Source organism: Lepidochelys olivacea, assembly GCF_965140295.1.
Source record: "Lepidochelys olivacea isolate rLepOli2 genome assembly, chromosome: 11".
NCBI lineage: Eukaryota > Metazoa > Chordata > Testudines > Cheloniidae > Lepidochelys > Lepidochelys olivacea.
The window spans coordinates 40,720,030-40,734,155 of NC_140421.1; the positions used below are offsets into that span (position 1 = coordinate 40,720,030).

At 39.5% G+C, this 14,126-nt stretch overlaps 2 protein-coding genes across 11 annotated transcripts in view; one reads left to right on the forward strand and one right to left on the reverse strand.

The window, feature by feature from the left end:
• Positions 1-14,126, reverse strand: part of LOC311528615 (uncharacterized protein) — a 121,738-nt gene that overhangs the window by 36,956 nt on the left and 70,656 nt on the right. For 4 of the 7 annotated variants that reach the window (XM_084643850.1, XM_084643846.1, XM_084643848.1 and 1 more), the window contains 4 exons: positions 7,268-7,329; positions 6,133-6,214; positions 3,138-3,238; positions 1,700-2,107 (listed from right to left, as the gene is read on the reverse strand). In XM_084643850.1, coding sequence (XP_084499976.1) covers positions 2,039-2,107; positions 3,138-3,238; positions 6,133-6,214; positions 7,268-7,318 — 303 coding nt within the window. In that variant the 5' untranslated portion in view covers positions 7,319-7,329 and the 3' untranslated portion in view covers positions 1,700-2,038. Of the gene's footprint in view, positions 1-1,699; positions 2,108-3,137; positions 3,239-6,132; positions 6,215-7,267; positions 7,330-11,086; positions 11,271-12,957; positions 12,985-14,126 lie in introns of those variants that run through there. The other 3 variants (XM_084643847.1, XM_084643851.1, XM_084643852.1) reach the window with 3 other exon arrangements.
• METAP1D (methionyl aminopeptidase type 1D, mitochondrial) overlaps positions 1-14,126 on the forward strand; it is a 73,563-nt gene that overhangs the window by 1,129 nt on the left and 58,308 nt on the right. The window lies entirely within an intron of this gene.

Genomic DNA, 14,126 nt, shown 5'->3' on the forward strand with positions numbered 1-14,126 from the left:
TTTTCCTTGATGGAGAGACTGTGTCTACGCTATAGAAATTTTGGGGGAAAATTCCCACTAGGTTTAACATTCTTGAGAGATGTTGTGTAGACAAGGTTTCAACGGCTGGACCTCTTTACTGCCATTGTAATTAATGGTAAAAGCAACTGTAACTGAACAATGGTAAAAATTGGTCCTGCCATGGGAAGCTTGTGTACACTTTCCTCTGTTATGCTCACACCATTTTAGTGGAACTAACAGAAATTTTATTTCTGAGTTTCTAGAGTAGACAATGCTTTTTATAGATGCACACATACAGAGAGTAAAATCCCACCTATACGTTCTAGGGAGTGTAAAACACACAGGAAAATATCCCTCTTTCAAAATCTTTTCAAGGGGAGGGATTCTCTTCCTGTCCCTGCAGGCAGAGACTGTGACCCAAAATAACCCATTCCTACAAATGAAACTATTGTGCAGATATAGAAAACTCACCATACCCAAGGGAGAGGGGAACACAGTGCTGTACACCCCGACACACTACTACACACAAGGCACAAACAAACCCATTCCTACAGAAGGTCCCAGTCTACATCAGGATAACTTTCAAAAAAATTCTTCTGTTGCTTGCGCTGCATCAGCTCTACCAGAATTAGTCACTTTGGGAGCCTTAATATAAAATGGCAGCCTTCATATTGGGTATTACTGTCTGTGTTTATTAAACCAGCTCTGAGCAGGATTAGATGATGCGGTCTTAAAATCATATCAGGCCCAAAGTACTACTGAATACATAATATAAAGACACAGGATAATTATTTTCCTCTAACCATTCAGTTATAATTTCAGCTGTTGTTTGTATCAGCAATAGGTTCAATATATTGACAGAAGTGTGTGCATGCATCTCAGCTACCTCTTGTCTCCTTAATAAGGGTCCAATCGTGCAAACCCTCATAATTAGTGCTCACTCCGTACCTTTTTCCACACTGCCACCTATGTGCAGAATATGCTCCCCAAACTTATTTGCCAGGTCATCGCTCTCCCCTTGTTCAAATCCCTCCTAAAAGCACCACTTCTAACATGAAACCCACAAGAAGCGAGTCAGCCAAGACCATTTATTTTTATTTAAGTAGCATATTGATTAAAAACTATTTTAAAAAATTGTTCAGACATGCTATGCACTTACCTTTGCTGAGTAACTGTATAATCTTATTGCTGTGATTTCTATTGTTTTTCTCTCTGAACCCCTTCCCCACTTCGTTTTATTTTGTCACATGATATAAGATTGGAAGCTGTTTCAGGCAACCATGTTTTTGAGGGGTTGCAAATTAATAATCCTATCAAAGTACTTGCTTGAGTAAGAATTGGTCTCTAAATCTGTAAGGAGTGAGAAATAATGGTCTTTCATGAAGGAAAAGTTCTTTCATGTTCTGGAAAAGTCTGTTAAATAATCTGTTACAATAACAGAGCATAAACTGAAAATATTAGAACCATTAACTGTAACATTAAGCCAAACTCTGCATGCTTCCAACTAAAGCATAAGGTTAGAGCTAATACATAACAAAAGTTCAGTCTCCTTTCTCTTGTATAAGGAGCCCATATCTTCTGCCACACTTCTTGTTTTAAGTCTATACAACAGTTTTGGAGCAGGCTTTGAGTTTGAAAATATAAAAGTCCTTTGTATATAACCCTGAACTTTGAAGGGCAGAAATGTCAGTTTCTTTAGTGATGAATGTTTGTATCAGTAAGGAAATTTTACTTTACTCAAGTCTGTAAAAAGCCACCCGGTTTGTCCTTCAGATTCAAACTCTTAGTTATTTATTTTTATTCCTGGTACCTGTTGGATCTTCCCTCTGTCATTCACATCCATTCTTTTCCCTGAGCTATGCGGTAGCGCTGCTCTGTGTATAAAGAATCATTTTCTGGCTTGAGTCTCAAATTAATTGGATTTTAACGTAACAGTTTAGAGGGCTTCACGCTGTCACTTTTCTCTAAATTTCAGAAGCTTCAAAACCTGGCAAGGTTTTCCAGGGCTTCTAGTCTAGCATGTCTTGCTTTGAGTGCTTTATTTCACCAATTTCTGCTTTTGTAGCTGGGACCTCTGCAGCCATCTTGCTTGGCACTTTCTTTCTCCCTGTGGGTGCAAACTTGTGTCTGTTATCCATTTTATTGTCCCAAGTTATTTTTATTTTGTTTAGATATCAAACCTCCTCTCAGGGCACCTTACTTTATCTAGTTTCCTTCTCAGTTCTGCTTTATGAGACGTTTGTAAACCAAAACCACCAAAGCGTTTGTGTAGGGCTGATTTTCCCTGAACTGGACAGCCCAGTTTAAAAGATTGCTGTTGAGCTAAGGGAATCTATTCCATCTAAATTGAATATAAATTACCTTGTTTTTGTCAGCTGTGCCTTTCTGATATCTTTTAATGGATTTTTAAAAATATTTTGATAAATTATGAAAAAGGATTGTTCATTGTGATGGAACTGTTTCTAGAAACTGGGAAAATAAGCATATCTGAAAACCTTGCATATTGGGAATTTGAATGCTGGGTAAATACCCTCCACCAATTATCAAAGAAACTTGATTGGGGAGCATACTCTTTTTTTTAGAAAACTGTGTATTTTTAATGTTAATAAAAGTTGAATTATTGTGATAGGTATGCTTGTGGAAAGATAAAAAGCTCTTTTATATTCTAAAAGTAAACGTTACTACAAATTGATTCAAATAGCGCCTGCTTTACTGTCTGTAGAATTGCATTTTAAAACTTTTAAAACATGATTGAAACTCCTGTGCAATGAGAACTGGTTTACAATAGTATGAGTGGTCTGCACAAATGCAGGTGGGGGCAGAACTGCATTAGATGTACACTTTAAAAAAACTGTTTGAGACAAGCCTTACAATTATCCTGAACTCAATTTTGCTACAACTATGTTTGAACCATATTAATAAGAGTTTTACAGCCAGTGAAGAGAAGATCTAATTGTATTTGCCAATTTAACAACTTAATGGAAAAGGTGAAAGTGCTCTGTCTTTAACAAAGACATCCTGGATCCCAGATTATTTATTTTGTGTTTATAGTACCACCTAGATACTCTTACTAAAATCCTGGTGCTAGACGCTATATGTATATATAGTACAGAGACAAGGTGGTTGAGAGATAATACCTTTTGCTGGACCAACAACTTCTGTTGGTGAAAGAGACACGTTTTCAAGCTTACACAGAGTTCATCTTCAGGTCTGGGAAAGGTACTCCAGAGTGTCACAGCTAAATACAAGGTGGAACACATTGTTAAGCATAAGGAGTTATGTTTTTGCCAGAAGCTGGGAATGGGCGATCGGGAATGGATCAGAACAGGTAATCATACTCTTACTAAAATCTAACCCAGTATCCTGACCACTGCTGGAAGACAGGATACTGGGCTAGATGGACCTTTAATCTGATGGTTGTTCTTATGTACATGTTGCAAGAGACCATTCGAGGTGAAGTGGGCAGTTAACACCTCTGCTGTCCGAGGACAAAGGAGGGTTAGTGGGTTGCAGCTTGTTGTAACAAGCCATAAATCCAGTGTCTTTATTGAGTCCATGGCTTTTAGTGTCAAACAATGTTATGAATTTAAGCTCCCAGGCTCATCTTTTGAAGGTGTTGGGTAGGTTGCCTTTGTGGGCAAGGGCTAAGAGGTCAGATATAGAGTGATAGTTTTGTGAAAAGTGTTTGACCATGAGTGATATTGTCATTTTGTCTTTTATCATTTTTCTGTGTGAGTTCATTCGAGAGTCTAGTGATTCTCTCGTTTCATCCACATAGTTGTTATTGGGGCATTTAGTGCACGTGATGAGGTATGCCACATATTGTGATAGGCATGTGTAGGACTCAAGAATCCTGAATGATGGGTTGTGGAGCGTCTTGATCATCGTAGCAATGGAGATATTCTGTAGGTTTTGGCAGTCTGGTGCTGCTTTGAGATAGCGTGTCTTGGTCAGCTTGCTTCTGATGATGGGCTTGGCAAGGCTGGGGGCTTGTTTGGAGGTGCAAAGAGAGAGTTTGGGAAAGATTTCTTTAAGGATGCGGTCCCCACTGAGTATCAGTTATAATAGTTTAATGACACCCCAGATGGATTCCAGTGTGGGATGGAAGGTGACTGCTGGGGTATGCTATTGGTGTTTTTTGTGTTTTTTCTTTCTTCTGTATTGAAGCAGGTTCTTTCAGGGTATTTGTGTGTCCTTGCTTGGTGACCACGGTTTTAAGTGTGTTAAGGTGTCCTGGGCCTTCTCCTTGGAACGTATTCTGTGGTATCTCTGAGCTTTGCTGTAGATAACAGATTTCTTGATGTGCTCGATGTGGTTACTGGATCTGTGAAGGTACGTGTGGTGATCTATGGGTTTCTTGTATATAGTTGTCTGTAGGATTCCATTGTTGAAGCTGATGTTGGTTTGGAAGTGTTCTAGAGAGAGGGTGAAGTTGTGGTGGAAATCTGTGCAGGAGTATAGGTTGTCTGTCCAGGGGATGAAAATATCATTGATGTTACTGAGATATATCATTGGTTTCATGGTGCATTTGTCCAATAATTCTTCTTCAAGGTGGCTTACTGGGGACCCATTCTAGTCCCCATGGCTATTCTCATGGTTTGGACAGTGCTTGTTGCTGAATGTAAAATTTTTATGGGTGAGGATGAAATGGATGAGTTTGGCGATGTGTTTGGGGTGGATATCTGAATGTTTTCCATTGTCTTGTGGCTATTTGAGGCAGGGAGCAGTGCCATCATCGTGAGGGATGTTGATGTAGAGGTGATTTCTGTGATGACAACCAGGATGATTACATCAATGAGGCCAACCTACAACTCTCTGACACCACCTGCTATAAAGAACTCAAAGAATACCCCATACCATAATTCACCCAAGAATTTAAGGATATCATCAAATCTTTCCCCAAACAACTCCAAGAGAAACTCTGCAACCCCATCCCCAGGGACCTTCTGCAGTGCTGTGATGAAATACTGCCCACAACACACCTTTCAAGATCCATGGGTCCTCCACATGCCTATCACAACATGTGGTGTACCTCATCCAGTGCACTAAATAACTCTGTGGGTGATACAAGAATATCACTATGTTCTTGAATGAACTCTCAAAAAAATGATAAAAGGCAAAAAGACCATATAACCCATGGGTGAACAGCTTTCACAAAACAGTAGTCACTTCATATTTGACCTCTTAGTCCTTGTCCTGGGACCAGGGGAGTGTGCAAGGAGGGGGTGGGGGCAAGCAGGGGCACGTGTCCCCCCCTGCTCCCCCAATTGGTAGGGGCAGAGAACTCCAGAGCTGGGGCAGGGAGTGCGAGCTCCTCTGGCCCTGGGCTGGGGTGGGAGATGACAGCTCCTCTGACCCTGGAGCCACGGCGGGGGGAAACCAGCTCCTCCAGCTGCTGGGGGAGAGTGAGCGCCACTGGCCCGGGGCTGTGGAGGGTGGGGAGTAGAGCCAGCTCCACCGGCCTGGCCGTGGGAGGGAGAGTCAGCTCCTCTGGCTGCAGGGGAGAGGGACAAGCCAGCTCCTCTGGTCCTGCGGGGCACAGAAAGTGCCCATCCAAAAGCGGCCAAATTTTTATTCCTGTACACACCCCTGCTTGGGACCAACATGGCTACAACAACACTGCAGACAACATATATATAGTACAACGCCCACTGCCCCAAAGAGCTCATTGGCTAAATAAACAAGACTAAAGAGTGGGGGGAAAGGAATTATCTCCATTTTACAGACAGAGAATTGAAACACAGAGAGTCTGTGGCACAGCCAGTCTCCAGAGTCCCACATAAGTGTCTTAACCACTAAACTACCCTTCCCTTAAATTACTCATTGATGTTAAATAGCTGGCCAAAAACTCTGAACAAACAAACAAAAAAGTTCTTAAACAGCCTGACTAAAAATGTCTTCCACTCAGTTGCTGAACTGTCACTTTCTTGGTTCAAGGCCAGTCCTTGCCTACAGACAGCCCCCCAACCTGAAGCAAATACTCACCAGCAACCACATACCACACAACAGAACCACTAACCCAGGAACCTATCCTTGCAACAAAGCCCGTTGCCAACTGTGCCCACGTATCTATTCAGGGGACACCATCATAGGGCCTAATAACATCAGCCACACCATCAGAGGCTTGTTCACCTGCACATCCACCAATGTGATATATGCCATCATATGCCAGCAATGCCCCTCTGCCATGTACATTGGTCAAACTGGACAGTCTCTACATAAAAGAATAAATGGACACAAATCAGATGTCAAGAATTATAACATTCATAAACCAGTCGGAGAACACTTCAGTCTCTCTGGTCACGCAATCACAGACATGAAGGTCGCTATCTTAAAACAAAAAAACTTCAAATCCAGACTCCAGCGAGAAACTGCTGAATTGGAATTCATTTGCAAATTGGATACTATTAATTTAGGCTTAAATAGAGACTGGGAATGGCTAAGTCATTATGCAAGGTAGCCTATTTCCCCTTGTTTTTTCCTACCCCCCCCCCCCCAGACGTTCTGGTTAAACTTGGATTTATGCTGGAAATGGCCCACCTTGATTATCATACACATTGTAAGGAGAGTGGTCAGTTTGGATGAGCTATTACCAGCAGGAGAGTGAGTTTGTGTGTGTGTGGGGTGTGTGTGTGTGAGAAAACCTGGATTTGTGCTGGAAATGGCCCACCTTGATTTTCATACACATTGTAAGGAGAGTGATCACTTTAGATAAGCTATTACTAGCAGGAGAGTGGGGTGGGAGGAGGTATTGTTTCATGGTCTCTGTGTATATAATGTCTTCTGCAGTTTCCACAGTATGCATCCGATGAAGTGAGCTGTAGCTCACAAAAGCTTATGCTCAAATAAATTGGTTAGTCTCTAAGGTGCCACAAGTACTCCTTTTCTTTTTGCGAATACAGACTAACACGGCTGTTACTCTGAAACCTTGGTTCTCCTAGTTTCACTAGTTCTCCAGTCACCATAGAGCCTATCGGGCTGGAAGAGATTTGAATTTCTAATAGAAAAAATAGGGATAGGGAATTGATATAATTAAAATAATAATAAAACCAGGCCTTCGGTATACACTATAAAGAAGGAAAAAACGATGAATGCTTTTTTTTTCCCCCTTTACACTCTCCCCAACCGCTCTTTTTTAACTCCCTACCACAGGCTTTCACTTAATTTCTCTGAGAATGAGAATTAATGGTTTGACTTCAGGGCCTGCCTCTAGTGATACTATAACAGAATATTCCTGTAAACTCTAGTATGCTCACCACATACTTACCCTCAAATTTTCTTCATCTATATTAAGATATCTTGCAGTGGACGCATCCATAGATCATATTCCTATATGCAAGAAAAAAGATAGTTTTTTCTACTTAAGCTACCATATATTGTGAAGATACAGTGTGTAATACTAAAGATACAGCATATATGAAATGGTTAGTTATGGTCACATCTAATAATAGTTATGCAGCTGAAAAACAGACTGATTTCTACAGGATGCCCATATCTGTATTTATCTCTACCAAACAGGCATGAAAACTTGCAAGCTCCAATTTTGAAAATATATTATTCCTACTGTTAGCTAAGGTTAGCTGGGAAAATAAAGCAGCTACAAACTATATTTTCCTCCAATTATATATCCTTACCAGTTCTTAGATTTTACATTATTAAAACTGAACAAATAAAAATCTAATTTACTCTTCACTGTTCGTTTTTTGATTTTCTCATAGAGATAGGCCCAACTTGTCCAGATTAGGATCTGAACTTCCTCAAAATTTAGGAGTGTTTGAATCCAAGGTTTAGGTATTTGCCCATTTTTACTACATCCATCTCGCTCAACTGAATGATGGCACTAGATCACTCAGTTTCATTTTTTGATTCTCCTAACCTAGTACAGTGGTGTTTGTATTTCCAGCATTACAGGGCCATGTTAAAATGAACAAACAACTGTTTTTACTGACATTTAAACAAAAGTAAAATGGGCTTAAAGTAAGATGACTGTGCCCCTTTAAAATAGGGACCAGCTTTCTGTGTTTTGATAGTGTCCTCATTTCACTTTAGCTTTCACACTGAATTTCATTCTTTAGTCCTGAAGTCACTTATAACAGTCATAGGCAAAAATATCACAATATATGTACCAGTGGAGTTCTAATATACTATGTCGCATATGTTTTGTAGCCCTGGAAAACTGTTTCATTCTGACAAAATTCCAAGTTCGTTTTGTGCACTCTCAAGGCTGATAGAAGCAAAAAACAAGCAAGCAAGCAAACAACAATGCCAGCATTCTGATTTGTATTTGATAAGGCTAAAGTCTGAAGTTTTTGTCTTTAAATGGTGGAATTGTTCTGTGTAAAATCTGGCCACAGCTGAAGTAGAACCAGAAAGAAAATTGTTTTCTAGTTTTAGATCCTATCCAGTGTGGTTTTTGACTGTCTTGAACCAAGAGCAAATGAAAACAGAAGCTCACAGTTTTCAACATGAGGAGTGTTAACAGTCACAATTTTGCTGTCCCAACCCAATTAGATAGTCTTTTAAAAGCAACAAATGTTATTTTACGTGATCTATAACTTCAGAGAATGTTTGTTTACATTAAAACTGTTTCTAGAATCCATAGCTGTAGGTAATTTTCAGAATTATCAAGGTACAAAAAAATTTATCAAGGTACAAAAGAAAATGAGGTACAAAAAAATTTAAATGAACACATTTTCATAGCATTTAGAAATTGTTTTAAAAATATTTTAATGAAGGAGGGGAAGAGTAGATTCCATTGCTTATTTGCTTTTTCATGCCACTTTATTGGATGGTGAGATCTCGAGCCTTCATTTGTTTTTTGGTGGTTGTTGCAATTGTAGGCTTTTGCAATTAAAATGAAGTGTTAGTGGCTAACTTCTTTTATTAAATACATGAGAAAGTTACTGAAAGTATACAAGGAGTTGTCTGTGTTGTGTACAGTCTCTGTTTTACAGTTATGACATCCTATAGAAAGAGACTGTTCAACTAAAGTAGTGTTTTAATTTCATTTTTTAGATTTTAGTTACACATGTCTGGCAGGATCCCTGATCACTGCTGTTACCTGGTGGCGCCTAGACTTCATCAAACAGTCTACCTAGACCTAGGCCCAGATGGACTGTTGTAACTGATAAACATGATCCCCTCTGTTAAGGAATCTAAGACCTATAGTACCAGAATTCCCAAGGAAGTTGAGCTGTAGCTCACGAAAGCTCAGGCTCAAATAAATTGGTTAGTCGCTAAGGTGCCACAAGTACTCCTTTTCTTTTTGTGTTCAAGCTTTGGCTCTTGCTTTTATTATTTTATTTGCTGGTGTTACATGGTATCATGTTATACCCATGGGCTAGTGTACATCACCATTAGTGAAACCTCTTTTGGGTTTTTGGTAATTAAGGGAAAAGGATTCTTTTAAAATAGAATAAATACAAACACAGTCAACAGTTTATTCAGTGAAAGAAGTTATCTTGATATCTCTTGATTACTGCTTACCAAAAAAGTGACAAATTATTAAATAAAATAATAAATATGTTACTTTTAGCTCTGTAGTTATCTGCTGATCTTTGACAATATTACTACCATTGTTTATACTAACAGAATTTAACTGGTAGACACAATTACATTAATTTTGATCTTACATGTTTTATTTCTCTAGTCTGGTTCATAGTCTCTTTATAATGGTATACTATTTAGACATTATACAAATATATTATTATTAGCTGCATAATATTATCTTGGTGGATCTTTCATTAGAAAATATTTTAAAATTTGTTATGATTGCAGGGTGAGTGTTAGCATTCAATGTAATTAAACTTAATTGCATTTCCTGTTTGGTTTATTTTTAGTTTGCTTCTACATGCCTTTATTTTCATCTGGGGCTGTAAGTTTGTTGTGCATATATAAGGAAAATATGGATTTGGTATGGCAGAAGCAAAAGCCATAGGATTTTGTTTAAAAATAAGCCATAATTATAACCTCAGGCCATACTACTTTAAAACAAAATAAAAACCACTTTAGTTTTAGAGGACGCTTTTTAACTGTTTGCATACTCAACAGCTGCCTCTTCATGTTGTTTAGGACTCTGTCTCCTTGCTTGTTCTTTTTTCTTATTTTTTTATTTTTTTTATTTAAAGTTTTAGAGGGCCAATATGAAGTGGCTTCTTTTCCCTACATCAGCTGTTCTGTCCAGGTGAGCCAGGCATCCCTTCAGAGAACATTCATTACTTTTTCTGCCTGTGACACTTCCTGGGGATGTCCAGGGGTGTGAGCAGGGATCCTAGTTTTCCATGATGAAAAAACCAAAATTCTCTGACAGAAAAACATAAAAATCCATGTTTTTCCATGATTAAAATGAAATGCTGAACTTTAGTTTCCCTCGACTGGGGCTCAGACTATCATGTACTTGCTTCATGAACAGAACATCCCAGCCACGCCTGGCTATAATACACTGGAAGAATTTGGGGTGAGCTTCAGTTAACACAGAGAGCCGGAGAATGAGGCTCAGATAAACAGGTTTCTAATGTATATGGTTATTATTTTTCACAAAATGTAAAAACTAAAGATTCTGTGTAAAAACGCAAATTCCACATTTTTCCATGGCAAACAGATTTCTAGAATCCCTGGTTGTGAGGCATCTTGCTGCCACTTGCCCTTAGTGTGAGGACATCTTGTCTGTGCCTGCTGGGGTCAGCTCGATGACTCCATCAGCTATTGGCAACACTAGTACTCACCGGCCCCTTTCTCTTTCTTCATGCAGGTTAGTGAAAGGCGCACTCCACCCCCCGAGTCCTCTCAGAACCCCCCTGCAGTGTCAAGGCCCTGATCTACTAGACGTTCTCAGAAGTACTGTTCCCAAAGGAATAGTACACGATCACCACAGCTTACTTGTTAGACCACATCTTGGCTTAACCTTAGATTTGTTTATAGTGAAAACAAATATAAGTCTATTTAACAAAGAAAGAAGATTGAAATGATAGCAAGCAGAAATATTTGAAACAGAGTTACATATAAAATAAAATCATAACACACGTATTAGAGCCCAAACTTAACTACAGTAATAGGACATTATTATGTCATAAAAGCAAAAGCTCACCCCAAATCCTTCCAGCGTACTATAGCCAGGCTTGGCTGGGATGTTCTGTTCATGAAGCAAGCCCACTGTCTGCTTACTTCTTAGGTAAAAGATACCAGGGTGGTCCTTTGCAAGCCCAGATATATCAAAACAGTCCTTTGAGCTTTATCCATAAACTGGACACCGTCCTGCTGTGTGTTCCTTCCTGTAGATTTTATCATATCTTGTTAATTTCAGAATTTTGATTAGCTGGTGGATTTATATGCAGATAGGTATCCATTGCATATACAATACTCAGTTTGCATATAGCCCAACAGATAGATAAGCAGCCCCTGCGTGCCTGAAAGGAACATATATGTCTTCTCCTGGTGACCTGCTTCAACTCTCAGACCTTAATAACATAATTTTCAGTATAGGTACATAACTCCTTAAATACTATCTTTGCATACGTTTCAGAATGGTTAGGATGACCAGGGTGTTACTGGCTCTCAGTAGAGACCTCACATGACATCCTTCAGTGAATTATGATGCATATAACTGATCCAGAATCCCTTAGGACAGGCTAACAAAGAAAATAACAGAACGCCACTAGCTGTCACCTTCAGCCCCCAACTAAAACCCCTCCAACGCATTATTAAGGATCTACAACCTATCCTGAAGGATGACCCAACACTCTCACAAATCTTGGGAGACGGGCCAGTCCTTGCCAACAGACAGCCCCCCAACCTGAAGCAAATACTCACCAGCAACCACATACCACACAACAGAACCACTAATCCAGGAACCTATCCTTGCAACAAAGCCCGTTGCCAACTGTGCCCACATATCTATTCAGGGGACACCATCACAGGGCCTAATAACATCAGCCACACTATCAGAGGCTCGTTCACCTGCACATCCACCAATGTGATATATGCCATCATGTGCCAGCAATGCCCCTCTGCCATGTACATTGGTCAAACTAGACAGTCTCTACGTAAAAGAATAAATGGACACAAATCAGATGTCAAGAATTATAACATTCATAAACCAGTCGGAGAACACTTCAATCTCTCTGGTCACGCGATTACAGACATGAAAGTCGCGATATTACAACAAAAAAATTTCAAAACCAGACTCCAGCGAGAGACTTGAATTGGAATTCATTTGCAAATTGGATACAATTAACTTAGGCTTGAATAGAGACTGGGAGTGGCTAAGTCATTATGCAAGGTAACCTATTTCCCCTTGTTTTTTCCTACCCCTCCCCATTCCTCAGACATTCTTGTTAAACCCTGGATTTGTGCTGGAAATGGCCCACCTTGATTATCATACACATTGTAAGGAGAGTGATCACTTTAGATAAGCTATTACCAGCAGGAGAGTGGGGGGGGGGGAGAGAAAACCTTTTGTAGTGGTAAACACCCATTTTTTCATGCTTTGTGTGTATAAAAAGATCTTCTGTACTTTCCACAGTATGCATCCGATGAAGTGAGCTGTAGCTCACGAAAGCTTATGCTCAAATAAATTGGTTAGTCTCTAAGGTGCCACAAGTACTCCTTTTCTTTTTGTGAAACTCTGTGCTCCTTGAGCATTCTGCCAGATGAAATCGAGAGGTTCCTGGTTTGCACTGCCAAACAGGTTTTAATCCCCTTACTCCCTTATCTTTTCTCATATATATTCATTGCACTAACTGTTTATCCCATTGTACATTTGTACATATAATAATAGCCTGAGAAATATCGAAATAAGTGTTCATTACAGCAACCACCATAACATTTGAAAGGTTAAAGGTGATCTGTGATGGGAAAAAATTGGGCATGTGCCCATTGTTCCTTCTTTATGATATATATTTATTTACAAAGAAAGCTTTTTAAAAAAAATTGGGTTTTGTTTACTCTGGAAGACTCTACCGTGACTGGAGCACTTATGAAGTTCTGGTATCACATGAGGCAAGAGGCTGAAAGTTGAGCTGTTGGGAGAGGAAAGAATTGTCAGACTACTTAACACTTTTATTTTTACATATTTAACTCCAATGTCTAACAAACATTTCGGAGAATATTTTAGCACCCTCCTCCCCACCCCTTCAAGTAAACCAGTCTTGATGTACTTAATATTTCTGAGGTAAAAAACAGGATAACCACAAAGAGGGCATAATCCCATTAAAAAAATATCCATTGCAGGTGAACAATAATGGGGAGTTGTTGTGGCTGCTAGATAAAGGTAGAGCCATGCTCATCACAGAATTGTGGATAATTTCAGGAGGTCTGAGACATTAAGCAGAAGTTATTTTATTATTTGTAGTAGGGCAGTACCTAGAGGCCTCATCTTAGATTGAGGCCCCTAACACTAAACCCTATAAGACCATATAATCCCTGCCTTGAAGAGTTTATATTCTATATAAACAAGGCAGACAAAGCATGGGAGAGAAAGTATAGGCACAGAAAGATGAACTGACCATGGTCACCATCACACAGTAGATCAGGGCAGAGCTTGAAATAAAAATCAGTTCTCCCAAGACCTTTTCCAGTGCTGTGTCTATTGGACCATCCTGCTCATTTTCAGACATGATAGGAGATCTTGTTATTCTGCCCAGCATCCCCTTCTCAATAGGACAGGTTCTCCTTTCCACAGCTGTACATATGTGAAAGGTGTGATCTGAGCACAGGACTAGGAGCCAAAAATCTTTGGATTCTGATCCCAGCTCTGATAATATGTGGCAATGACAAATCACTTAATCTCTTTGTCTGTTTCTCCACTTACAGAATGGAGATGTTTACCTATCTCACCAGTGTGCTGTGAAGGTTAACGATTTGTTTGTAAAGTACTTGAAGATGAAAAGCGCTGTAAAAATGCTAACTAGTAGTATTATGTGTGAGCTCTTCATAAGTGCATAATGGCTGTTTGCCTGCACAATATTTAAAGCAATTTGTAACACCCCAAGTATGAAAGGCACTACATGAGATCAAAGTCTAGTTTTCTGTTGTCATTTACAAACGTTCTCTCATATTTTGTGTCCAGGGGTTTTTAACATGGAAGTTAGTCCATATCTCCCTCCTATGCTGTCTATAGCAAAAATCTG